Source organism: Syngnathoides biaculeatus, chromosome 8 (assembly GCF_019802595.1).
Source record: "Syngnathoides biaculeatus isolate LvHL_M chromosome 8, ASM1980259v1, whole genome shotgun sequence".
NCBI lineage: Eukaryota > Metazoa > Chordata > Actinopteri > Syngnathiformes > Syngnathidae > Syngnathoides > Syngnathoides biaculeatus.
The window spans coordinates 10,622,115-10,648,252 of record NC_084647.1 but is presented as its reverse complement, the minus strand read 5'-3'; the positions used below and the strand labels follow the sequence as shown (position 1 = coordinate 10,648,252).

At 43.3% G+C, this 26,138-nt stretch overlaps 2 protein-coding genes and 1 long non-coding RNA gene across 6 annotated transcripts; 1 reads left to right on the top strand and 2 right to left on the bottom strand.

Annotated features, from left to right (window-relative positions):
• Positions 1–960: 960 nt before the first annotated feature.
• On the top strand, positions 961–15,686 carry LOC133505383 (cyclin-dependent kinase-like 1). Of its 3 annotated transcripts, XR_009796235.1 has the most exons (11): positions 961–1,179; positions 3,996–4,184; positions 5,365–5,486; positions 8,407–8,479; positions 9,229–9,319; positions 10,939–11,139; positions 11,212–11,294; positions 11,367–11,423; positions 12,227–12,328; positions 13,639–13,765; positions 14,056–15,686. XR_009796235.1 is itself a non-coding variant. In XM_061828571.1 (10 exons), the coding sequence occupies exons 2-10, from the start codon at positions 4,017–4,019 to the stop codon at positions 14,149–14,151; spliced, it is 1,044 nt and encodes a 347-aa protein (XP_061684555.1). In that variant the 5' UTR covers positions 970–1,179; positions 3,996–4,016; the 3' UTR covers positions 14,152–15,686. The 3 variants fall into 3 exon arrangements, 2 of the variants coding, with proteins under 2 accessions (XP_061684555.1, XP_061684554.1); XM_061828571.1 differs by lacking the exon at positions 12,227–12,328 and having other exon boundaries at positions 970–1,179; positions 5,368–5,486; positions 13,610–13,765; XM_061828570.1 differs by lacking the exon at positions 12,227–12,328 and having other exon boundaries at positions 971–1,179; positions 13,610–13,765.
• LOC133505385 (uncharacterized) lies at positions 5,428–9,363 on the bottom strand. The gene is made up of 3 exons (XR_009796236.1): positions 9,270–9,363; positions 8,324–8,463; positions 5,428–5,580 (listed from the first exon to the last, which is right to left on the bottom strand). It is a non-coding gene; the product is annotated as an uncharacterized LOC133505385 (long non-coding RNA).
• A 10-nt stretch (positions 15,687–15,696) lies between the features above and the next one.
• Positions 15,697–25,786, bottom strand: LOC133505381 (cytochrome P450 2G1-like). Of its 2 annotated transcripts, none has more exons than XM_061828567.1 (10): positions 25,652–25,786; positions 24,995–25,239; positions 22,839–23,001; positions 22,381–22,530; positions 22,078–22,238; positions 18,367–18,543; positions 18,146–18,287; positions 17,559–17,743; positions 17,346–17,487; positions 15,697–16,559 (listed from the first exon to the last, which is right to left on the bottom strand). In XM_061828567.1, the coding sequence occupies exons 2-10, from the start codon at positions 25,163–25,165 to the stop codon at positions 16,375–16,377; spliced, it is 1,476 nt and encodes a 491-aa protein (XP_061684551.1). In that variant the 5' UTR covers positions 25,166–25,239; positions 25,652–25,786; the 3' UTR covers positions 15,697–16,374. The 2 variants fall into 2 exon arrangements, with proteins under 2 accessions (XP_061684551.1, XP_061684550.1); XM_061828566.1 differs by lacking the exon at positions 25,652–25,786 and adding an exon at positions 25,376–25,458.
• Between the last annotated feature and the right edge of the window lie 352 nt (positions 25,787–26,138).

Sequence of the window (26,138 nt, the reverse complement as noted above, 5' to 3'; positions counted from 1 at the left end):
TGTTTTATTTTTTAGATTGCTCCTATATGCTCTTGTGTGGGGTTTTATATACTGTAATCTTATATGGGGGGGGGGGGGAGTCAGGCAGCACCTCCTGGTGTGCATGTGCGGGATTTAGCATATAATTTACAGTACTATATGTACTGTAAGTATAATGTACTGTAAGTATAATGAAGAAACTAAAAACAAATTGAAATTGAACTCTTAGGTTATGGCCATTGTTTTATATCAGTACTTCTCAAATTATTTTCACCCTGTATTCATTAAAAAAATATTTCTTTTATATATTCATCCATCCATTTTCTGATATGAAATTGACTGGGATAGACTCCAGCACTCCAGCAACCCTTTTGAGGATAAGCGGCTCAGATAATGGATGGAAGGATATATACAGTATACACATATTACTGTCTATACTATACTATGTAATGCCAAATTATTATCACCCTGTATTCATTAAAAAACATTTATTTCATATATTCATCCATCCATTTTCTGATATGAAATTGACTGGGATAGACTCCAGCAACACTTTTGAGGATAAGCGGCTCAGATAATGGACGGAAGGATATATACAGTATACACATATATGACAAATAAAATATCTGATCAACATTAATGATTAATCTGGATGAATGAAATTACAGTAGATAACGACCCGTTTTTCTTGAAAACAAAGAAAGTGTACAAAATAAACGGTGGTGTTATCAAAATGTTGATGCCTAAATTGTCTTCCAGTTCTTCAGTGACATAAATACCATTATATTGTTTGTATTTTATTACCCTTGAATTTGAAATAAACAATTGAATCTGGCATTTCTTTTTCTTTTCACGTTCAAGTGAACACCAGTAATGTTTTTGAAGCGCCAATTTACGATGACAACGTCGAGCTCCACGGTTATTCCGCAAACAGCGTCGTGAATAGGCCGCTTTGCGTTGTATCCAGGAGGCAGCCCACAATCGTCGACCGTTTGTTACTTTGTGTGTAAGTGGTTGACTGCGTCGTTTCGCGCACAGAACACATAAGAAACCAAACTGAAGTGAGAGGAGAGGGTTGGACGGACGAGCGAGAGGCAGACGGAGCCGAGGGAGACACCGACGCGGGGGGAAGTTAGAAGACTGTCGGTGGTCGTGAAGTCATCCACAAGCTCGCTGTGGACCTGTCAATGCATTGGACAGGTGGGTGCACATTAAAACCTGTCAGCTACATTATGATGTATGCTCGGCAGCCATTTGTGGCCACCTTGCTTTCTTAAAAATAAAATATACACATCTCTATACTTTAGCGGTTTTAATACAAATGTCACAAATGAGACTTCCCAGGGGTAGGCATTTTTGTCTGAGTTATTTCCAGTCTCAGCTCATTAAATATCATATATTCATCACAATACATGCTATTGATTGTCTCTATTGTGGCCACTTTAGGATAGTGGAAACTCTTGAAAACTATCTTTTTGAATTTCTCATTTACTGAATTGAAACATACAATGGGCGGCACAGCGGAGCAGCTCATTCGAGGGACAGCCAAAGTTGGATGTTTTGGAGACAAGGAGCTGCCAGGCAAAAGAGCGAGAGGAAGACCAAAGAAAAGGTTGATGGATATTGTGAGGGAGGACATGAGTATGGGGGTGTTAGAGAGGAAGATGCACGAGATAGGCTTAGATGGAAAACGATGACACACTGTGGCGACCCCTAACGGGACAAGGCGAAGGGAAAAGAATAAGAAGTGGAGCAGCTCTAAAGCGTTGGCCTCACAGTTCTGAGGACCCGGGTTCCATCCTGGCCCCACTAGTGTGGAGTTTGCATGTACTCCCAGTGCCTGCGTGGGTTTTCTCCGCGCACACCAATTTCCCCGCACATCCCAAAAATGTACAACATTAATTAGTCACTCTCAATTAACCTCTTTTAAGTGATTTCTTGATTCAACAGTTATGGTGGTAATCAAGTTTGGATGTGGCTTGGGAAATTGAACTCACCTTTACCAAATTTTTAGATAGTCATAATGACTTTGTGATTTAACAAGGGGGACAATTTCCATGGAGGACCAGAAAGGTTTGATTTTTTTTTTTTGTGCCATAATAAATTGAATTGTCATTTGAAAACAGCATTTTCCATGTCATTGGGTTGTCTCTGAGTGATTCAAATTGATTTGATGATTTAAAATCCTTGTGTGCAACAGATATGCAAAAGGAGGGGGGGGGGGGCAAATACTTTGTCACAGCACCGCCTGTGCAATTGCTGCAATGACCCACGTAACACACAAGAAGGATGTCCGATTTCTGGACTCCTGTACTGTCATGTATAGACCTCCAGATTGCAGAGAGGGCACAAATGCTTGATCGGGTGGGAGGCACCTGCCTGTGATAACACCTTGGAGTGGGAACCACAAGAAAATCTCTCAGTGACCTCCTACAATCCTCTGTCAATTATGATTGAGCCACTCTGACCTGCTGAAGGACTTCAATATTGACAAAAGATGGCCAAGTTCTTGCAACATTAAAGCAAATGTTGGAAGACAGGTGTCAACCAGACCCCATGTAGGATCGTTAGCATAGGAAGCCTCTTGTGGTGACGTGGAGACACAGTGACAGGGAATTTCCCGGACGACCCATGCATACAGCGGCATCATACGCCTTGCACAGCATCGTGTGTAGCATGGGATTGTGGCCTCGTGCACCTGGCACTAGAGCACATAGCCCCGTCAGTCGCCACTATCAGGGAAGCCAGAGCTGTTATTTACTGATGGCATGTGGTCCAGAACAAATGAGGACGAGTTCTGCTGAGGCGTGAGATGCTACTGTCGCTGCCTGTGCCAAATCTGCACTTTTCATCCATCCATCCATCCATTTTCCAAGCCATGTATCATAACAAATGTCATGGGAGTGCCACAGCCTATCCCAGCTAACTTCGGGCAAAAGGCAAATTACATCCTGAATTGGTTGTCAATTAGTCACAGGACACATATTGATACCATCACTGAGCGGGAATTGAACCCATGCTGCTTGGACCAAATTCAGGCGTTTACAGGTAACTCCAAATGTGCAGGGGGTATCCTTAAAGAAGCGGCTATAGAGCTCATGCACGTGACATCACTGTTTTTAATGGCGCCATATTGCCGGCCAAACAAAGCTGCTCGGCAGTACTGGAGTCGTTAAACCGGAGCAGATTTTTCACAATGCCCGAGACACGTTGTGATGTTGGTTGTCACAATAGACGAGACAGTTCTTCAAATAGATCATTCTATGGAATACCATCTGAAAAGACGAGAAAAGATTGATGGATTTCGGCAATTAAGCGGGATGGATGGTGCCCAACGAAATACACAACCATGTGTAGCGATCATTACATTTCAGGTAGGAATTTTTCTTCTCAATCTCAAATTATCAAGAAGTATTTATAATTCCAAATCCACTCATTTGAGAACAATGCGTATTTAGAAAAAAAAAACGTCTGTCACAGAGAGGTTTATGGAGGTTAACGTGTGTATGGAGGCAAACATTTTTTTTTCCAATCATAGTTAATGAAAGCGAGTTTGTGTAAAACCATTGGTCATTTATTTAAATATTGGTATTTGTATTGAAAAAATCTGAGTGGGTCCATCACTATGTGGGATTTATTCTTTATTGAGAACAGATCCAGCAACAAAGTATTTGTATGCGTCGAGACTTTTATATGCTTTCAAACTCTTCCGTGTAAATCTCGACGACTTACTCACCAGATACATGTGTATATCCTGTTGTCCAAGACAAGCGGGAGCGAATTAACAGTTAAATTTCTTATCAGCAAAAACATCGACTTCAGCATTAAATAGGATCCTCTATGCCATTAATGAATGGTTCCCTAGCAGTTCTAACTAAATATCTTATAAAAAAGTTTACGTGCACTGTGAATTGTTTTCCAAGTAAACAGACTGCAAGTACCATCTGTACCCAAGTGGACAATTATTATGTATTGCTCATTTATTACAAAACAATGTTTTTCCCCCCTTCTTCCAGGGGTTAGTGAGTCACCGCACGATGGAGAAATATGAGAAACTGGCTAAAATAGGAGAAGGTTCTTATGGCGTGGTGTTCAAGTGTAGAAATAGAGACACGGACCAAATCGTCGCCATCAAAAAGTTTGTGGAATCAGAAGACGATCCCATTATCAAGAAGATTGCGCTGAGGGAAATACGGATGCTGAAGGTGAGCACATGATGAGCTACAACTGAAGGAGACCCTTTGGTTTCACAACTTTACAAACATGTTATACATTTCATGTTCTCTTGAAAGTGACAATATGATTATTTGTTTGCACTTCAGATTTAAGTGTGGCATTCAGGCAGCAATGCGGGACTCAAGTCACGTGACTTGACTCGAGTGGCACGTTTTATGACTTGCCAATTTAGACTTCACTTTAGATTTGGTAGCAAACAGACGACTTTGACTTGAACCACATGATTTGACAAGTCATCTCGTTTAGAGTTGGAAATATGCATTTGGTTCATACAGTTGGCCTTTTTTTTAAAATAATAATAATAATTAAAATAAATCAACTTTTTTTTGAGTCTTGTCGTGCACTTGCCAATGTGGGATGGCCAACTGCATGAACAATGCTGGAAGGAGGTCTAAAGATTTGGATTCAAGGATGAAAAATTTGGATTCAGGATTATGTTGTCAAAGCGTTGGCCTCACAGTTCCAAGGTCCCAGGTTCGATCCCGGACCCGCCTGTGTGGAGTTTGCATGTTCTCCCCGTGCCTGCGTGGGTTTTCTCCGGGCACTCCGGTTTTCTCCCCCATCTCAAAAATATGCAACATTAATTGGAAACTCTAAATTGCTCCTCGGTGTGATTGTGAGTGCGACTGCTGTCCGTCTCCCTGTGCCCTGCAGTTGGCTGACAACCAGTTCAAGGTGTAGCCTGCCTTCTGCCCGTTGAGAGCTCAGATAGGCTCCAGCACTCCCCGTGACCCTTGTGAGGATAAGAAAATGGGTGGATGGATGATTATGTTGTCAACCTGCATGGTTTGCAACTTCATCTGTCATTAGTAGAACCTACATAGACAAGTTACGTAATTTAATTAATTTAGAAAAAACAGATTTTTTTATATACATATATTGTAGTATTTTAATGTTCTCTTAATAATAACCACAGTAGTTACAAGGCTGTCATCACAAAGTCAACAACATTATTTATTTATTCAGTAATCAAGTTAAGTTCAATTTAGGTAGAAACGCAACTAAAACAATTCAGTGCAAGAATTAAAAAGAAAACTTCAAGACAAAAATGTAAATTTTGTGATATTACGGGACTATGTAAGTATATCCACTTCATGTCATCCATGTTTTCCATCATGGCTAACGCTGCGCGCCCGCTGTGTCCCACAGCAGCTGAAACACGTCAATCTAGTCAACCTGCTGGAGGTGTTCCGCAGGAAACGCCGCCTCCACCTCGTCTTTGAGTTCTGCGAGCAGACGGTCCTCAACGAGCTTGAAAAACACCCTCGAGGGTGAGTCTTGCTGCAATCAGACCTTCTGAAATCCATCTATTTTGTGTTTGTTGTGTGCTCTCACAAGTGGGTCTTCTACACAGAGGCAACCAATCTGTGGGGTGGGGGGAATATGGACGAAGCGAATAGAAATCTGGGTTAAACAGAAGTAGCTGTCAGAGGGGTGTTTTCAGGACAAACTAGATGTTTTTTGAAATGAAATAGACACTTTCATACTAAGTCCATGTTAGAGAATCACTTCATGGAGGTATACATAGCCAAAATATGGGACCTTGAATTAAGAGTTAAGTTCTACTCAACACAATTCCCCTTTGAGAGCCCTTTACTTTCATGGTTTGGACCCAGTGAGGCGGCACCTATCTGACCAGCGTACACCCTGGAATGGTCGCCAACTAATCACTTGGCATATGTCCATTTCCATTTTCCAAGCCACTGATACTCACAAGGGTCACAGGATTGCTGGAGCCTATCCTAGCTAACTATGGGCGAAAGGCAGACCACACCCTTCATATAGAGGAAAAAAAAAAGATTCAAACTCACATTCACGCCTCTAGACAGCAGACGCGATTGCCAGGATAACATATTGTAATAGTACGAGAATAAAGTCATACTTTTCCAAGATATCGTCGTAAGAAATTTAAAGTCAGTTTAACAAGGAAGAAAGTCATTTTAACAAATTCATGAAAAAAATAACAGTATTCCCATAAATTTACACCTTTCATTATGGAAAAGTTGCCTTTATTCTCAGAAGCAGGATGACAGTAATCCCGCGCTACATCCAAATTTAAGTTTCACGTTCCTGCTAAGCATTATCATTACAATTGTACATGTATATTTTAAATACTTAGAATATTACAAAACAATACAATATTTGATTATTCTTACAATATTTCTGGATGCATTTACTCAGTTTTTTTTTAATCAAAACAGACAAACATTTGTGAATGTGACTACCTATGTGTCAATGTATGGAGATAGTACTATTAGAGATGATGATATTTAAAGATGAGAAAGAGTAGTCATACAATTAGTATAAAAACAAAAGAGACAAATAAAAACAACAACAAGAACAGGAAAAAAAGTCCCAATCTAAACCACTGTGGAGTGTAAAGAAAAGAAAGTGGTAAGAAATTCACTAATTCATTGAGATGTAGGCTAGTGTGCTAGTGTACAGAAAGTAATGTATTATTGAAAAAAAAAAAGTCAGTGTGCCTCTTGTGAAAAAGGATTTCAGATTTACTGCACGTGATAATAACTCACAATCATATCAGTTGTTGATTAGCTTAGAGCTCAAGTAGATAGGGGTAGTTGGTTTATTTTATTAGTTTTATCAGCATACCAATAATTCCCATATGGAGTCCCCATATGTAGATCAATAGGCACTGAAGAGGAAAGGGAGTTCAGCCAGTGCTAAGTAATGAGAGCCAGTGCTTGGCTCCATGTTTGCAATGTATACTTGAGTGTGCGTGGAAACCTACTTATGTAAACTAACATCACACAAAGGTCAGCTATTCGAGGCCGTTCGACCTTTATCCCCGCAAGGCCAAGCAGCAGAAACAGTAGATGCCCCTGGAAACAAAGACCCTTGTTTCCCGTGGGGGACAGGCTGAAGGTTACCATGGCGACAAACAGCGCTCTCTTTTTTCAAACAAACTAGACTGGTCACGCAGTGTTCGTCTAGGTCAGTGATTCCCATTCATGGTGATGCTCTGGGAAATTGTATCATTTCAATTAATTGGTCAAAAAATTATAATTATTAATGTGACGACCCCTAACGGGACAAGCCGAAAGAAAGTTGTTGAACAGTTGAACAGTGCTGAACCTTCCCAGTTGTGGTTTTCCTCCAAAAATTACCCCAAGAGTACAGTGTGATGACAAAAGAACACAAAGATTCACAATGGAACCCAAGACAACGGCTGAAGAAATAACTGCAGGTTTTCATTCACTCAGTTAAGGTCACTTTGAATGACAGAACAGTAAGGAAGAGACTGGGCATAATGGGATCCATGGTAGATTTCCAAGGTAAAAATCACTGCTGACCAAAATGATTAAAAACTCGTCTTACTCCCCCCACAGGAAAAAAAATATATATATCTATATATATCTGAATGACTTTTCGGGAGAATATTCTATGGACTGACGAGATTAAAGGACAACTTCTGGAATGTAGCTCTCGTTAGAGCTGGCCTACACACATAACACAACATTTTAGAATAAGAACCTCACACCAACAGTCAAACATGGTAGTGATACTGCAGTGATCTACCGCAGCTTTTACTTCTTCAGGACCTGGACAACTTTACTGTTATTGAGGGAACCTTGAGTTTTTAACAGAAAACCCTTAAGGAGAATGTTCAGCCATCAGTTTTTGACCTCAACCTGAAGTACATTTAAAATTCTGCAAAAGGACAATCATTCATGACACTACTGAATGGTTTAAAACCAAATCAAAAGAAGGTTTTTGAAGTGGTTTAGTCTGGACCTGAATCTAATTCAGATGCTGTGGCAGGATTTTAAAAAAGCAGTTCATCCTCGAAAACCTACGTTCTTGCTGAATGAAAACAAGTCTGTGAAGAAGAGTGGGTCAAGATCTGCAGAGATGTGAAAAACTCATTGCTAGTTAAAGAAATCACTTGATTTTACCTTTCACTGTTGAGGGTGGGCCAACTGGTTATTAAGTTTAGGAGAAAATTAAATTTTCACATACATTGACCTTCACCTACTTTTTCTGCATTTTATGTTTACTGTTTGATATTTACATGTTTATGTGAAACACTTAATTGAGGAAAACTATATATAAAAATAAAAAATTGAGAAGGGAGCAAATAGTTTCTTACAGTACTGAAATACATGTGGCCTGGCTTTCGAAAGAAATGTTGTAATGGGTCCACTTTCTGTTCCTTGTGCTGTCCTTCCGCAGGATTCCCGAGGCTCAGCTGAAGAGCATCGTGTGGCAGACGCTACAGGCGGTCAACTTCTGCCACAAGCACAATGTCAGTTAGAGCGTTACAGGAAAAACCCACAAGATGCATTTTATATTGTGGTTCTGTGTCACGATTCGGATTTGAGGATGCGACGAAGGCAAGGAAAAGATTTGGAGGGTGCAAGTGCAGGGAAGCAGGGAGGCAAGGCAGGAGTCCAGAAGTCTCAAAAAATGACATTGAATTTCACCAAAAAGGGCTAACTAAAGAGTCCAACAACCAAAATAACAAAGAAAACCTTAAATAAACCTAAACTGGAAAGAAGACATGATGTAGCGCAGAGAAACTGACATTTACAATGGACCGACAAGAATTGAAGGAAAACAGGTAGTTAAATACACACAGATTGACGAGACAAGGAATACATGGACAAAAGACGAGTTGCTGGAAGTAGCTTTTTTTTGTTTTTTTGACACAGGGTAGAGAGAGGGTACACCTGATCAGGTGGACCCAATCAAGTGAGGACTGAAGACATGAAAAACATGGAACATGGGAAAACATGAAACAAACCAAAACATACCACAACAGTTCTATATGCTACCATCATGCATTTTAGGCAGAATCTTTGAGACAGCTTGATCTAATTTCTTTGGTTGTTGATCATTGTAAGTCACATATACATAACTTAATCTGGCAAGAGTCAAGTCATGGAACTGAGTACCCCATCCCTGCTCCCTGGTCACTGAGTGTATAAATAGCGCAGTGTAATTTGTGTGGTGTTGAATGACAGCACGAACACGAGACGTGTGTTTGTGTTGCAGTGTATCCACCGTGACGTCAAACCTGAGAATATCCTCCTCACCAAGACTGGAGTCATCAAGTTGTGCGACTTTGGGTTCGCTCGCATTCTGAGTAGGTCCACTGTCACTATGTGTGTGTGTCTTTGTCTGTGTGCACGCACACTCACTTGTGGCCTTTATATACATTTACTGACTCTAATAACTTATTCAGAACCACCTCCTTGCTTTCAATACTTCACCTGGAGTCAATTAGTGCAATCCTGTGATCCGTGTGGACTGTTGACCAGTTCTGTGTTGGGTTTCCCTATCGTGTTACCCGAGGTGCTGTTGTGTACTTTCAAGAGGCCCTGTAATCCCTTCATAATATTGTCTTATTTAGTGCTCACTAGGGACATAAGCCAAATTTCACATAGCCTGACAACGCATACTTTTTCCTGTGTTGCCATTGTGTGAAAAGCACTGACAGAATGAAGGCGTTGCAGTCGACCTGTAGATTTGCTAGCTTCAGTGTCATGGCCCTGCCGGTCCCTGTCCTGGCCGTAGCGGTCCCCGAGGCAGCACGCACCTGCCGCAATCGGCGGAGACGCAGACCTGTGCCTCGTCTCTAGTAATTACGTCCCAGTTATCTCGAATCATACGTACAGTCTGGCCTATGCCAGATTGTTGCTTCATGCCTCTTTCCCGCACTCTCGTAATCCCGTTCCTGATCTCCTGTGTACCAACTCCTGCCTGCCCACTGACCTGCCTCCTACGCCTGACGTTCTTGTTACTGCTGCTCCCGTTGACTGCCTGTCTGATCCCCAACACCGGACCGAATAAACACTTATCCCGAACTGCCTCTGCGTCTCCCAAGTCGTGCATTTGGGTCCAACCCCGTATTCTGGTCGTGACATTCAGAGGTTTTATCTGAGTGGGATGGCGTCTGGACAGCACTTTACGCGCTCCCTGCAAAAGCCCGTGTTGATGTTTCTTGTGCAAGGTATTTATACAGAATGGAAGTTGAAAGTTGACCAGAATTGCACAACTTTGGAGGTAGTATTTGACACTGGATTCCATTAAGTGTGGCTTCTTTTGAATGAAAGGCATTGACATGGAATGGTGAGACTACAGTTGCCCACTCTACTTGTCAAAGTTTAACACGTGTATATGTTCATAGCGAAAGATACTGTATGCCTCTGGAATCGGGGTTAGAATTGACCCATAAATTTCCCATCTTTGAAGTTAGTATTGCTTTCTCACCCGTTCAAGCTGGCTTTTCCCCTTGTGTAACTGTACTTTGTAAAAGTCACCCGCAGCGAAAGGGGAGGATGAAGGGAACTTGTCAATTTGCTGGCTTTGGAAGTAGTACGCGGGCAGGACCGTGGCTGTGTATCTTCTTTCATGGTCAAGTTGCCAGATTTGGACATAGTATCATAGACCGAACAGTATTGTTCCATACTACCCATCAAATTTTTGCTTTTCCTAGATCACTGTTCTGTGTGAAGGGTAGCACCACAGAATGTGAGATTGATGTTAGCCCATCAAATTTTTAGGTTTCTAAGTACTATCAAAAGCAAGATGGTGCTTTTTTTTTCTTCTTGTAAAATGTCTTCCATGTAAGGGGCCTCTGGATTAAAAATGTTTTAGGAGCCCTAACATAGAGGTAATGTGTATTGCATGTTCTGCAAAATTGTGTGAACAGAGCTGTAGAGCACACGTTTTATGTGTTGTTTTTTTTTTTTGTGGTCCCAGCTGGACCTGATGACGACTACACGGACTACGTGGCAACCCGCTGGTATAGGGCTCCAGAGCTGTTGGTCGGGGACACTCAATACGGACCTGCCGTCGATGTTTGGGCACTAGGATGCGTCTTTTCTGAGCTCCTTAGTGGGAATCCGCTCTGGCCAGGAAAGTCCGACGTGGACCAGCTCTACCTCATCCGTAAAACTCTCGGTATGCTGCTTCCATTTCCAAAAGATTTCACAGGTGAGACGGTGGGATTGCTTCTTGATCCTTCCATTACAGGGGACCTCATCCCTCGACACCAGCAGGTGTTCCGGTCTAATGTTTTCTTCAGTGGAGTCAGTATTCCTGAACCTGACACCACGGTATGATTCCCCTCACCACTGAATTTATTCAAACATATTGTAAGAAGTGTTGACGGTGCCACTTACTCACAGGAAACTCTGGAAAAGCGATTCGCTGGTGCGGCATCCCAGGCTCTCCAAGTCATGAAGGTATCTTGAAGTTTCCCATCCTTTTTCTAGCGCACTTACGAGGGTTGTGATTGGACAGAACAAAAACGGGGAACACCCTGGACTAGTTGCCAATCAGTTACAGAGCACATTTCGACACAACCATTCACATCCATAAAAATGACAGTTTAGTGTTTTCAATGGACCTTTCATGCATGTTTTTGGGTTGTATTGTACAGTATGTATTTATCGATAAGGCAAAGCAGGGTGTAGAGTCCTGAGGCAAAGTAGAAAATTAGCCAAGATTTTGGCGGGGACACACCATCTGTGTCATGGCCTTCGAGCGATGGAGCAGCCAGTCATATTGCAGCGGGATGTGACATCAGAGAACTCAGAGACATTGTAGAAGGTGTAGGCTTAATGATGGATGGTACTTCCGTGTCTTTATCTCTCTGATGCAACATCTCTGGCTCATCGGCTTGCCCACTCCACAGCAAGACGACCTGCCATCAGCCTCACTCCCACGGTAGTCCTTCTTGCCCCAAATACAGCCCATCGACAGAGGAGGCTCGGCCACTCCGAGAATTGACCCCTCCGTAGAAATTGCGTCATCCGCGTCGCTGACCAATCAGAGGCCAGAGATCTGCATAAATGTTGGCGTCCGCCATTACCTCTGACAAAATCGCATGGTCCAGTATAGCTTTTGTAAGCGTTTTATCACGTATTTGGGTTCCTTAACAATAGATATGGTTAAGAGGTGTAGTCACGGACTTTGTAATAGTGACGACAGGTATCCTGATGGACTAGTTGGTGGAGTTCAATTTTTAACCTTTCCAAAACCGAAGACCGAGTACGAAAACTGTCTTCGATGGATCAAACTTTGTGGAAGATCGCATGATCAACTGAATCCATCTAAAATCAACCGGAACAGATATGTTTGCACAAAGGTAAGCCCTATATTTGATTTTCAATACATGTCTCATATAAATGAATTAGCAGTTCTTCGCTTGCATAACATAGCTACGTGTGAATGATTGAAACACTTGATCTGTGTTGAGCGATATTTTGCGATGATCTGACTGCACAAACGTGTCTCTTTGTTGCCGGCTAGTGAGCTAAACTAAACTGGACTAGCGAGTCCTAAAAGCCTTCGGCGTGCGCCGAGACATCAAGACTGTAGGAAGGATGTTTGAGGACACTAAAGTAGTGATTGTCGTACTCGGTCGGGACTTACGTAGGTTCGGCACTAATTCAAGAATAATTATTGAGGGGAGCGCGTTACGTTACACAAAGAAAACGAGAGAAACAACTCGTAAATCAAGCCTCGCCTTCTTCTTTTCCTTCATACGGCGGTTCACAAACAGCTACACATACAGATTCTGCACACAAGTGTGATAAGTAACACGAAAATAGGAAACTGTCAATGACGAATTCGTCTTCGGGTTATAATATATTATATTATGTGGCTTCTCGGTCTTCCTCTGACTCCGGAAAGATCTCGCGCTAATATCGATGGTTTCTCCGTCGATATGCATGGAAATACCATTGAAATGCCCCTCGCTGAAATACTTGAAGCCCTGCTGTCTGCTCTTCAACGATATTTCACTATACGGTAAGAATGCGAGTGAAAAATCAGCTGGTAAATCGGACAATTTCGCTCTCGTCTTTTCTTCCTGCGCCGCCATTTTTGCTAATTGTTTGTCTGAGGTTAGCAAGCGTGGGGTGACGTAACTTCAGGAGGCGTGGTTAAGTGCCCTGTACGGAGGGGTCAATTCCTGTACTAGGTCGTCCATTGATCAATGAGTGTCGGCAAGAAGTTCCACACAAGTGATTACTGTATGTGAAAAGCATAAGCCTGCATGGGTTTTCTCCAGGCACTCCGGTTTCCTTCCACATCCCAAAGACATGCATTAACTGGGGACTCTAAATTGCTCCTAGGTGTGATTGTGAGTGCGACTGTTGTCTGTCTCCATGTGGCCTGCGGTTGGCTGGCAACCAGTTCAGGGTGTACCCTGCCTCCTGCCCGTTGATAGCTGAGATAGGCTCCAACACTCCTGCGACCATCGTGAGGATAAGCAGCTCAAAAAATGCATGAATCAATATACAAGACAATTTATTTTTCTAAGAGTCAACATATACCGAACCGAGAACCCTGACCACAAAACTGAGATACAAACCAGGTATTTTGTGACCCTTTCCACCCCTGGTATGTACTTATCTGTGTGTAGTCATGCCTGGTGATGGATCCCTCACTCAGGCTGTCATGCGAGGAGCTGCTGGTACTGCCCTACATCCATGAGGAGGGTGCTGCGGGCCGGCCCCGCGAGGGGGAAAATCGTCCCGGGAGACGCCACGACAAAGGCCCCCGGCGCAGACAGACAGGCGTGAGTGGGACAAGCTAATATACAGCATTGGTTCTCAGATGTTTGCGGTCCAGGGACCCATTCAAGGGAATACATTTTTCCAAGGACCCCCTTAAAATCCTAAAACCAATTAAATATAACTACTCTGTGCACCCCTAAATGCTACAGAAACTTATTGTAACATTGTTTTTTCTCAAAAATAAGCAACCTTTTAATTCCCATTTAGCCTAGTGAACTCAAATTTGTGTAAGGAAAGCAGAGAAATGTGAAACGTTGACACTGGTGGTGCTCCCTCTTTGTGTGTCTGCTAGGCTCAATACCTGCCACAGTTAACAAACACCAACATGTCACCTGCGCCGGACACCAAGAAGCCGGCCAAGCACAAGTATCACCTGCCGAACATTTAGCCAATGACCAGCAGCCATCTTCTTCTTCGTGTGGGAGTGATTATTTATTTTTTTCCACGTCTGTTGTGAACCAAAACTTGACAAACAAGCAAGCTTTGGATGTTCCCCCTTGAATAAAGTGGAAAAAAAATTACCAGTGAAGGTGGGCAAGAAGAGCCACAGTCGCCGATGCACTTTCAGACGTGTATGGAACAAGAAAAACGCTCCGTCATAACAATTCTGAAATGAGAACACACTCAAGGAGCTGCTGTAGGTCACAACTCACACCCAGATGCTCACATTCCACTAACAGATTACAGATCCCAATCCCCTGACTAAGGCAGACATGAAAGCTACTGTCTGTGCAGTAAATACACTTTTTAAAAACAGTTTATTTTTTCTATTCTCTTTTATTATGATTTCAACAATACAGTGCTATTTTTCTTTATTAAAGATTTAATTATTTTTTGTAGGTGATTGGACTTCAATTGTGACACTTAATTTGAGTAAATTGAGTTATGGGCATTGTCACAAAAGGAATTAAACTCATAAATCAAGGTACCGTGCTGTATGCTTGTGGTGCTTTCAGGAAATGCACCTGAAATCTGGCGATGGTACATTTAGCTGTATCGTTAGTCACCAAGAATGCTATAATGTCATGATCCAATCATTAAGTTTGATTATAAATGTTATATTTTTAATGCACTGAATGTTTACTAGAGATGACATCTTATAAATCTACAACTTATCCTGAAGTTTATATAGTTTTAATAAAATCTATCCAATTGAGATATTTTTTTTCTCGCTATAGACAATAATTCTATTTTTTTGAGATTATAATAATCATTCTTATTGTTAATTTACAGAGCCCAGACATCACGTAAATATAGATACAACTTTTGCAAAATACTAATTTATTGCCATTCAAATAGTCAATTATGGCTATAAAATACATAATTTGTGGCCACAAATTTGGTATAATGTGCACAGAAATTACAAATAGTATCACTGTGCTATTATTGCTGAACAATTGACTCAGCAAATGGGGTGAAATGTGTTTTGTTATGGAGTAAGGCCTCTGCCCCAAGCTAGCTTTTAGAGTTAGTAGCTGCCCGCAACCCCTCACACTGGTGTTGGGGCCGTCCAACTCGCCATGGCCCCACCCCTTGCAGGCCAAGACAACAGAGACACTTCCTGGGACGATACAGTAACTGACTTTTATGTGGGCTAGCACGCGAGTTAACAATCTCTCCGTCACTATTTTGCATTGTGTTTCCACACAGTTCTGTAGATGGAGAGGGGGCTCTCTTTTTCACATTTTGGATCCTCATATTATCCATCCATTTTCTTAGCCGCTTATCCTCACAAGGGTCACAGGAAGTGCTGGAGCCTATCCTAGTGTCAACGGGGAGGAGGAAGTGTACACCCTGAACTGATTGCCAGCTAATTGCAGGGCATATTGAGACAGAGAACAGTTGTACTCACAATCACACCTCGAGTCAATTTAGAGTGTCCAATTAATGTTGCGTGTTTTGGAGATATGGGAGGAAACCGGAGTGCCAAATTCCACACAGCGAGGGTTGGGATTGAACCTGGGTCCTCAGAACTGTGAGGTCAAGGCTTTCCAACTGATCCACCGTGCCGCCCTCATTTTATTAATTAATTCATTTTCCAAACTGCTTATTCTCACTAGGCCGTGCTGGAGCCTATCCCAGCTATCTTCGCGTGAGAAGCAGAGTACAGCCTGAACTGGTTGTCAGCCAGTCACAGGCCACACACCGTACAAAGATTGGCACTCACAATCACACCTACGGCCAATTTAGTCTTCAGTCAACCTACCAAGCATGTTTTTGGGATATGGGACGAAACTGGACCCACCTGACAAAACTCACACACCCAAAGGGAGAACATGAAAGGATTGGAACCCCGGTCTTCAGAACTGTGAGACTGATGTGCAAACCACTTGTCTGCTGTTCCACCCCCTCGTTTTATATATTTGGCAATGTATTTATTATTCATTCATATTTGGCAGACTTAGCATTCTTCTTTGTCAAATTTACACAACTGCTTTGGCTCATTCTACTGTGTCTTTAAGCAAAATGATCTTCGAAGAGATCACAAATGTATTTTCAAATTTAAAAATGTATCCCTGAATATGTCAACTCTATTTTGGGCTGGACCAGATAACAATAATAGAGTTCCCAGACAGAAGACAGGGCTCAATGAAAAATTAACCAAAACAAATTAAGAACGAGGCGCAGCGATGATGTTGTATCTGCGCGGCACGTTGGCGAAGCTGCTGTACTCGGGACTCAGGTCCACACTGTCTGGTCCTCCAGCATGTGAAAAGGTAAAGTTCTGCAGAAGTGACACCACGAAGAGGAATATCTCCATGCGAGCCAAGGACTCACCAACACAAGCTCTCTTCCCTAAAAGAACGCGACACAAAGACAAACTTAAGCTAATGACAACATGTAAGCACTGCACTTAGTTTCATTTCATTTCGCTTTTGCCTGTGTAAAAAAACTTTATTTTTTTTTCAAACTATTTGTTTACTATTAGTTTCGCCACCCTGCATTGCTTGATTGTCTGTTGTTGACCAATACTGGCCGCTCGTGTGCTTGAGAAGTGTCTGCACCATTGGCCCAATTGGGAATGTCCCAGATCATTGTACTACTAGTCACTTTAACCCGCATCAATTTGTTGAAGTCGCTGCGTCATTTGCACAATTGTTACTGCACCAGACCATTGTTCTATTAAACCTTTCATGCTGATCTAATTCTTTGATCACCTAGCATCATTTTTGTACAATTGTCAAAAAAATATGGCCCAGCTTTACTACATTACTATGTTTTTATGTCTGTTTTTTAAACAAGACCGGCTCGAACTACATTCATCCACCAAACCCCTCGTGTTTCTGACACTTGGCAAGTAAAGATTCTGATTCTTTATTTCATTTATTTAATTAGTCGGTCTCACACTGTATGTAGGTATGCATTAAAACTTGAAATACTAGGACATCATTTCAGCAAATTATTTTGCCAACCCAAAGCAACAGCTCACAGATTTGCAGTTTGAGTTTGAGAAGTATTGATCTGGAGTACACCACACAGTGTAAGAGCAGTGAGAACACACCAAATTTTCCAATTTCATAATGTGTGCTCCCTCAAATCAGTTTGGGTGTTAAAAATTGTTACGTTGGGACCCGATTTTACCTGCAGAAAACGGAAGGAACGCCGGATTCTTCTTGAAGTTTCCATTGTGGTCCAGGAAGTGCTGAGGGTTGAAGGTCCACGGAGTGGCCCACTGCTTCTCCTCCTTGAGCACCGAGTGCAACAGGGGGATGATGATAGTGTCCTGTTGACGGCAAGCGCAAATGTTCACCTTCATCTTCAGCTTCATTTTCAGCACGGAGACTTCCAGCTGACCTTTGGAATGAGGTATCCCCTGAAGGTGATGTCTTGGAGGGCATAGTGAGGGACATTCATGGGCACGATGTCCATCAAACGCTGGACTTCGTGGAGGACGGCGTCAGTGAAGGGGAGTGACTTCCTGTCATCCATGGTGGGACAACGCCGTCCAATCACAGCCTCAATCTCCTGCTGTATGCTCTCTGCAAAGCAACATTTTGTAAGGAGCACAGCGGAGTGGCAAATGAAACTCCAGCAAACCCAAATTATCCGCAGAGAACTCTCCCTAACCCACACTAATACTGTAACCCAGGTTCCATTTACCCCACCAGAAAGAGATCTCACTTCTCTTACTTCCTTGACACCAATGACTACTTTCCTATTAGTCAGGGCTTTGAGGCCTTCTAGTGGCATCTGAATGAACAAAAGAGAAAAGATACCAAAAACAAGCAGAAAGAGACCGAAAGACTCCATGAATGTGAGTTTTTCAGATAAAAAGCGCAGCACGTTCCACAAAAAATAAGATAAATACAGAAATTTGGGAATCGCAAATCGTAAATAGACAGAAGTACTCTGTACATTTATAAAAGCTTCCTGTGTCTGACCTTGAACTTTAGGGTATTTGATAAGCACGCTCAAAGCGAATCGGATGGTGGAGCTGGTAGTTTCCGTTCCAGCCAGGTACAGGTTCAGAACGGTGGACACCAGGTTGTTGTAGTGGAACTCAGTGGTAGGGATGTCTTTCTCCTAAAGACGCAAAGGAAGAAACAGTGCTTTCAAAAATGAACAGGATTCCCACAAGAAAACGGAGGATTCGAGTTTATACCTGATCAAGTCTGGTCAGAAAGCAGTCAATGTAATCTCTGGGACACCCGGGGCTCAGTGTGTTTCGGTGCTCATCGATCTTCTTGATGATGAAAGCCCTCAACTCCTCTATCCCGGCAAACATTTTGTGGTGGTGACCAGGCAGCCACTCCATCACCCGAGGGATTATGTTGTATAGCTGCAATGGAACACAAGGGGAATCCAACACATTTTTAGACCAGTGCTTCTAAATCTTGGTTCCCCAGCCCCCCGGGGTCGGAACTTGGAGATCTGCAAAATAATACTCATTGAAGGAAGTATCATCCATCCATGCATCCATTTCTTTAGCCACTTATCCTCACAAGGGTCGCAGGAGTGCTGGAGCCAATCCCAGTGGGGCCAGGATTTGAACCCCGGTCCTCAGAACTGTGAGGCCAACACTGTAACCACTTGTTCCACGATGCCAGCATATTGAGTGAAATCCATCCATCAATCAATTTTCTTAGCCGCTTATCCTCACGAGGGTCGCGGGGAGTGCTGGAGCCTATCCCAGCTGTCATTGGCCAGGAGGCAGGGTACACCCTGAACTGGTTGCCAGCCAATTGACCCCTCCGTAGAAATTGCGCAATCCGCGTCACTGACCAATCAGAGGCCAGAGATCTGCATAATCTCAGACTCAAATCTCAGACAACGCTGGCTGGATGGTCCAGTATAGCTTCTGTTGGCGTTTTATCGCGTATTTGGGTTCTTTAACGATAGATATGGTTAAGAGGTGTAGTCACGGAGTTTATAATAGTGACAACAGGTATCCTGAAAGGCTAGTTGGTGGAGTTCAATTCGTACCCTTTCCAAAACCGAAGACCCAGTACGAAAAATGTCTTTGATGGATCAAACTTTGTGTAAGACAGCATCATCAACTGAATCCATCTAAAATCAATCAGAACAGAAGACCGAGTACAAAAAATGTCTTTGATGGATAAAACTTTGAGGAAAACCGCATGATCAACTGAATCCATCAACCGGAACAGATATGTTTGCACGAAGGTAAGCCCTATTTTTGATTTTCAATACATGTCTCACATAAATGAATTAGCAGTTCTTCGCTACGCTATAGCTACGTGTGAATGATTGACACACTTGATCTGCGTTGAGTGATATTTTGCGATGATCTGACTGCACAAACGTGTCTCTGTTCGCGGCTAATTAGCTAAGCTAAACCGGACTAGCAGTCCTAAAAGCCTTCAACGTGCACCGAGACACTAAGACTGAAGGAAGGATGTTTGAGGACACTAAAGTAGTGATTGTCGTACTCGGTCGGGACTTACATAGGTTCGGCACTAATTCAAGAATATTTATTGAGGGGACCGCGTGACGTTACACAAAGAAAACGAGAGAAACAACTCGTAAATCAAGCCTCCCCTTCTTCTTTTCCTTCATACGGCGGTTCACAAACGGCTATACAGATACATATACAGATTCTGCACACAAGTGTGATAGGTAACACGAAAATAGGAAACTGTCAATGACGAATTCGTCTTTGGGTTATAATATATTATATTATGTGGCTTCTCTGTCTTCCTCTGACTCTGGGAAGATCTCGCGCTAATATCAATGGTTTCTCCGTCGATATGCATGGAAATACCATTGAAATACCCCTCGCTGAAATACTTAAAGCCCTGCTGTCTGCTTTTCAACGATATTTCATTGTTAGCTAAGAATGCGAGTGAGAAATCAGCCGGTAAATCGGACAGTTTCGCTCTATTCTTTTCTTGCTGCGCCGATATTTTTGCTAATTGTTTGTCTGACGTCAGCGCACGTGGCGTGACGTCACTTCAGGAGGCGTGGTTAAGTGCCCTGTACGGAGGGGTCAATTGCAGGGCACATTCGGACAAACAGCCGCACTCACAATCACAGCTAAGGGCAATTTAGAGTGTCCAATTAATCTTGCATGTTTTTGGGATGTGGGAGGAAACCGGAGTGCCTGGAGAAAATCCACGTGGGTATGGAGAGAACATGCAAACTCCACACAAGCGGATCCGCGATTGAACCCCTCAGAACTGTGAGGCCAATGCTTTCCAGGTGCTCCACCGTGCCACCTTTAGTGAAATCATTTGTTTTAATATTTTGTTCCAAGGTGAAACTAATAATTTTGTTTGGGGTATTCTCAGATATTGGAATCTTGGAGAAAAAGCTGCATGTAACTGTCAAGGCCAAAAACCGACATTAAATGAAATGAAAAGAATACCAGGTCCCATTCCACACTTGTTATAAGAGCATGGCTTCATAGTAAAACGTGGAAAATACTAGAGTGGCCTTCCAGCGAACCTGACCTGTCCCCCATTGAAAATGTGTGGTGCATTAAGAGATCCCGGACTGTTGAACAGGTGAAGCTGTACATCAAGCAAGAATGAGGAAGAATTCCACAAATAATGCTTAAAGGAGAAATCCAGTGCTTTGCATGAACAGTGTATCCAATACGTCATGCAATATGTACCCTATTTTGACAATGTGATGCTAAAAGCTCTCTCATTTAATAGTGTTTTGAGGAGATTTTTATCGACAATTACGCATTTTCAGCGGTGCTGCCATTTTCCTGAGTCACATGATGTACGTGGGCATATGTGACGTGTACTGTGCCTTTCCAAACGCTCGATTACCTGGGACACCATTATGCCCAGTGCTGATTTCTCGGTTTTATCCTCATCTGAGGAAGAAATAGCAGTATCGGTTGATCGGGAAGACGGAGGTATACTTTCATACAGATTTGAACCTGTGGCTGTAATTAAAGTTGAATATTTGGATGGTTCTTCAGGCGGAATGACGCTGAGTCTGACTACTCTAAGGCCTACGCGCGACATAAGTGCGTAAACAAAGGCCCCTGGGAGCTCCGGGTCGGCAGCCGCGGATGGTTCTTCGGAGGGGAATGAAGCAGAGCCTGACGAGTGAGTTCCAGCGGCCGCGAGCTGAGGTTCCAGGCGGTGGAGGCCTTTAGCTGAGCTTCGGTGGTTGGCAGAGGCCTTCAGCCTAGCTTGAATCGAAGCCCGGCTAAAGGCCTCCCTGGACGTTGAAGCTCGGCTCGCGGCCCGCCGCCGGAGCTCGTGGCCCGCCTTCGGTGGTGGCGGAGGCCTTTAGCCTAGCTTTGGTGTCCTGGGCTAACGGCCTCCGCTGCCTAGAACCTCGGCTCGCTCGTCAGACTCTGCGTCATTCCCATCCGAAAAACCATCTGCGGCTGTCGAGGGTCTTTGTTTACCCACTTATATCGCGCAGGCCTCCGAGTAGTCAGACTCAGCGTCATTCCGCCCGAAGAACCATCCAAATATTCAACATTAATTACAGCCACATGTTCAAATCTGTATGGAAGTATTCCTCTGTCTTCCGGATCAACCTGCTATTTCTTCATCAGACGAGGATAAATCAGAGAAATCAGTGCTCAGCATATATGGTGTCCAATATAATTGAGCATTTGTTGTGGCACAGTACACGTCACATATGCCCACGTACATCATGTGACTCACGAAAATGGCAGCGCCCCTGAAAATGCGTAATTGTCAATAATAATCTTCTCCAAACACTATTAAATGAGAGCGGATTTAACATCACATTGTCAAAATAAGGTACATATTACATGACCTTTTGGATACACTGTTAATGCAAGCACTGGATTTCCCCTTTAAAGCATCAGTCTTGAATCTGGATGCACAACTTTTCCTGTTTTGGACCTCTGTCCTCTCACCTGGCCCCGGGGGCTGCTGCCGAACCTGATGGTCTCCGAGATGATCCGAAGAAGATTCAGGAAGTGTGCGTCATCGTAGGCAAAGCGCTGACCAAACACCAGGCAGCAGATTACGTTGGACACACTGCAGCTCAGGAAGTAGCTTGGGTCAAAGGGCGTGGCTTGAGAACAAAAGGGTCATAAATTGCCCAATGAACGTACAGTCGTGCTGAATTTTGACTTTCCTCTGAAGTCTTTCCCCTGTACGAGGCACTGCTTGGTCTATTTTCTTGTTTAGTAAATGAATAGCTGTCTTGTACAAACCTTTGGTGGTGCTGAAGCGGGCCACCAGGTGTTGGCTCTCCTCTTGGATCCACTCCTCCATCCCCTTGCGGCCCATCCCGAAATCCCGTAGGGTCATCAGGGTGAAGCGACGCAGCTGACGCCAACGTTCCCCATTGCTGATGGCCAACCCTTAAGAAGAATTATGACGAAATGACTTTTTACTCAGTACGTCAATATGAGTGCCCCAAGGTACCAGTTTTTCCATGTTAGCAAATAATTTGAAACTTGACAAACTTGACAAATTATTGACTTTAAGTCTGTCTGTCTCTCTGTCTACCTTTTCATGATACAGCAATAATTTCTATGAAGTTACTTTATGGACCCCAACACTTTGGCTCCAGGACGCCTGGGCCTTTGGGGTCCCCAGTTTGAGAACCGTAGTTTTGAATGGTGACAAGACATTTTATGTACTTGGAGTCATTGCCGCAACAGGTTACCATAGCCTCTGGTGGCTCGGAGCAGGAACGGCACAGGTCCTCTGCCGGCGAAGTCATCCCCTTGGTCCACCAGAGCTTCCTTCACCGCGTCCAAGCCGATGATGACGGCGGCTCTCCGCCAGCCCAGATGCACGGTCAGCACAGGCCCGTAGCGCTCACTCAGCTGCAGCACAGAAAACGCCAGCCAGCGTTCATTCCTGTTCTGACATGCCACACGCTGAACACAATCCGCCTAAAACTCCTGAACGAAAACGACGGCAACTCTCAAAATCTCTCTCACCATTTTGCCCGCGTGTCACAACTTGAGGTCAGAAATGTGGCAGGAAATTTCCTTTTAAGTGATTAAAAAAAAATAAAATCCAATGTATATTATTTTCATCAATAAGTATGTCTTGTATACTCTGATAATGCATTTTGCACCTCCTGGCCATTTTTTCCATTTACGTTGTGGCTGTAATGCAATCAAATCAATTTTGTTGCTAATCTTCAACATATCCAAAACTCTCATCAGTGACTATTAAATAGAAAATAATTGTGTCTGTGTGTGTGTGTGTGTGTGTGTGTGTGTATGGGTGTGATTGAAATGGAATAAAAGCAATTGCAAAAAAGTAGCATTTAGAATTTTTTTTACAAAATAAGAATTTATCTGCCATTTAAAGGGTAAAATACTTAAAATAGTTGATCATTTCACCATTTTGATGCTCATAGAAGGATTCAAACAATAAGTAAGAAAAAGAGATATTTTGAAAAAAATAGATATTGGATATTATGACTTTATGAGCAGTTTGTGTGTTTGTACCACCCCCTCCTTTTTTTTTTTGTTGTTGTTGAGCAGTTTGTGTGTAAGTACCACCCCCTCCTTTTTTTTTCCCTTTGACAAATACAAAACATTTCTGAAGTGCAGCATTTGGTGCTTTCCCCCCCAACCAGTCCATAAATTTGTGTTCTTGGTCGCAAAAGGTCCCTGTAGCCCACTTGGTTTGTTGTTCAGTCACACTAATTAGTTCAGCAGCTTGAGCAAATGACGCTAATGTTGGTCATTACTGACACCTACTGGATCTTGAAAAAAAACGAACAAAAAACTGGTATTTCAAGCTTTCAAATATGTCTAATTTTATATCTTCATTTAACTTTGAAATATGATTGATACTTTTATCATCTAAACCGGGTTAGGCATAAAAATCTTTGCCCATCATGACACCTGACTTTATATCGGAAAAAAAAAAAAACATTACTTGACAGGTAAGACGTTTTATCCCAATAAAATAGACTGGTACCTTTTTTTTAAATCATGGCACTAGTTCGTCCTGACTTTATGGCTTTTTTTTTCCTCAAAAATGGGAAACCTAATTCCAGCGGCATTTGGGTGTATGTACACGCAGCTGTGTAGTAATACATTTACGACTAAGTCACATTTACTTAACCAACCATTTGGATAAATTGCACTTGTCAGACTAGTTTGAATTGGCCTACACTGATACTTTTTACTTTCACTCGCGTATTTCTCAGAAGCTTCTTTTACTCTGTTCCATCGAGCTCCCGATTTCATCTGCATTTGTGATGATCCTGCCGGTCCAGCCCTGGCTGCGCGGGTGCCCGCCGGTCGCGCTGATTGGGAGGCACACACACTTGCGCCTCATGCTGGCTGATTTGCCCGGGTGTATATTGGACCATGGGGACGACTGGTCCGGCGCCAGATCGTTGTGGTTCTTGCCCGTTCCAGCACTCCCGTATCTCTGATCGTTTTCTGTGTGTACCGACCTCCGCCTGTTCTCCGACTGACCCCGTAAGCCTGACTCCTTTGATATTCCTGCCTGCTTTGAGCGATCTCCCGTGTACCGACTCCTGCCTGTCCGTTGACCTGCTCTCTACGCCCGACGCCCTGACTACCGCTGCTGCACCTGACTGCCTACCCGATCCCCGACCGTGGAACAATAAACGTTTTTCCCGAATTACCTCTGCGTCTCCCGTGTACTCCTGCATTTGGGTCCTACCTCCGTTCCGATGGGTCGTGACAGCTTTCCATTTATCCTGTATTTGATCAGTTCATTTAAGGGCAGTCCTCGTGGTTGAATTTGCTTTGGTTTGTTTGTTTTTAATGGTTTATGGACTAAACGTCGCACGCATGCGCTGATATTGTTGGCGGCGGCGCTCACCTCGAGAAATGATTTAAAAGGAGCTTTCTTGTCCAGCTGGTGCAGGTTTCCAACAAGAGGAAGGGGTGCGGGACCGGGAGGCAAAGGCGCCGTCGAGTTGCCGCGACTCGTCTTCAACGTGTACAAAGCCAGCAAAAGCACAATCGCACCCAAAAGAAACACGAGCTCCATTCTTTCCGCGCTCCAACAGTTCCTGTCCTCCTGCAACTTATCTTAGCTCAGGTGGTTGCATCGCCTCAACGCACCTTTAGCCCACATACATCGTGGAAACAAAACAAAGCAATCAGGTCAGGGTGCGTCTCCGCCCGATTTTGAACTTTTTTTTTTTTGCAAAAACTTCTAAACACGCAATGATAATACAACACACATAATGACACTCACAACTTATCAGGTGCTCACTTTTCATTCCTTTTATTGAGCGTGTTTGAATAACATTTGGACTCAAGAGAGCGCGTGACGCACAGATAAAAGAAGTGCAAGTGGGCGGATTTGGTATTTTGGTTTTGGCCACCAGGGGTCGAGCGAGACACGCAGCGACCTGCGCAATCAATGCACGGCTGAGAGAAAAAAGAAATCATACTTCAGTTGCTAAAGTGTTATCTTTATCATTACACACGGGAATTAAAGGAGGGTTGGAGTGGTGGGACGATGCCTTACCCAAGAGCAAATTGACAGTAGCTAGGAAGCAGCGTAGCATTTCTCAAACAGCTAGTTGACGTTTTTACATTTTTGTCAGTGGTGGAAAGACCTGAACTGACTAGTTCATCCGGCTCACCATTCTGAGGATCTGTGTTCAAGACTGCATGTTTTTCCCGTGCCAGGAGGTGTGAGTGATTGCTTGTCTGTGCCTTGTGATTGGATGGTTACTAGTTTAGGGTGTAGCCCACCTCTCACCCAGAGCCAGCTGGGAACAGCTTCGGCTGAGCATAAATCTTGTGGAAATTGGATGGAAAATGTCCGACAAGTTTGCAGACCGAATGACTGGCACACCGGATGGTGTACCTAATGCAGCGTCCAGGTGGCAGGGCCATTCCTGTGGTGCCGTTTCATTTTAAAACGCCACTGACAAGTCACATCGGCATCAGTTGCATGAAAAGAGAATGTGAACGTTTCATTTTGTACAGCTGCATATCAGAAATCGTCA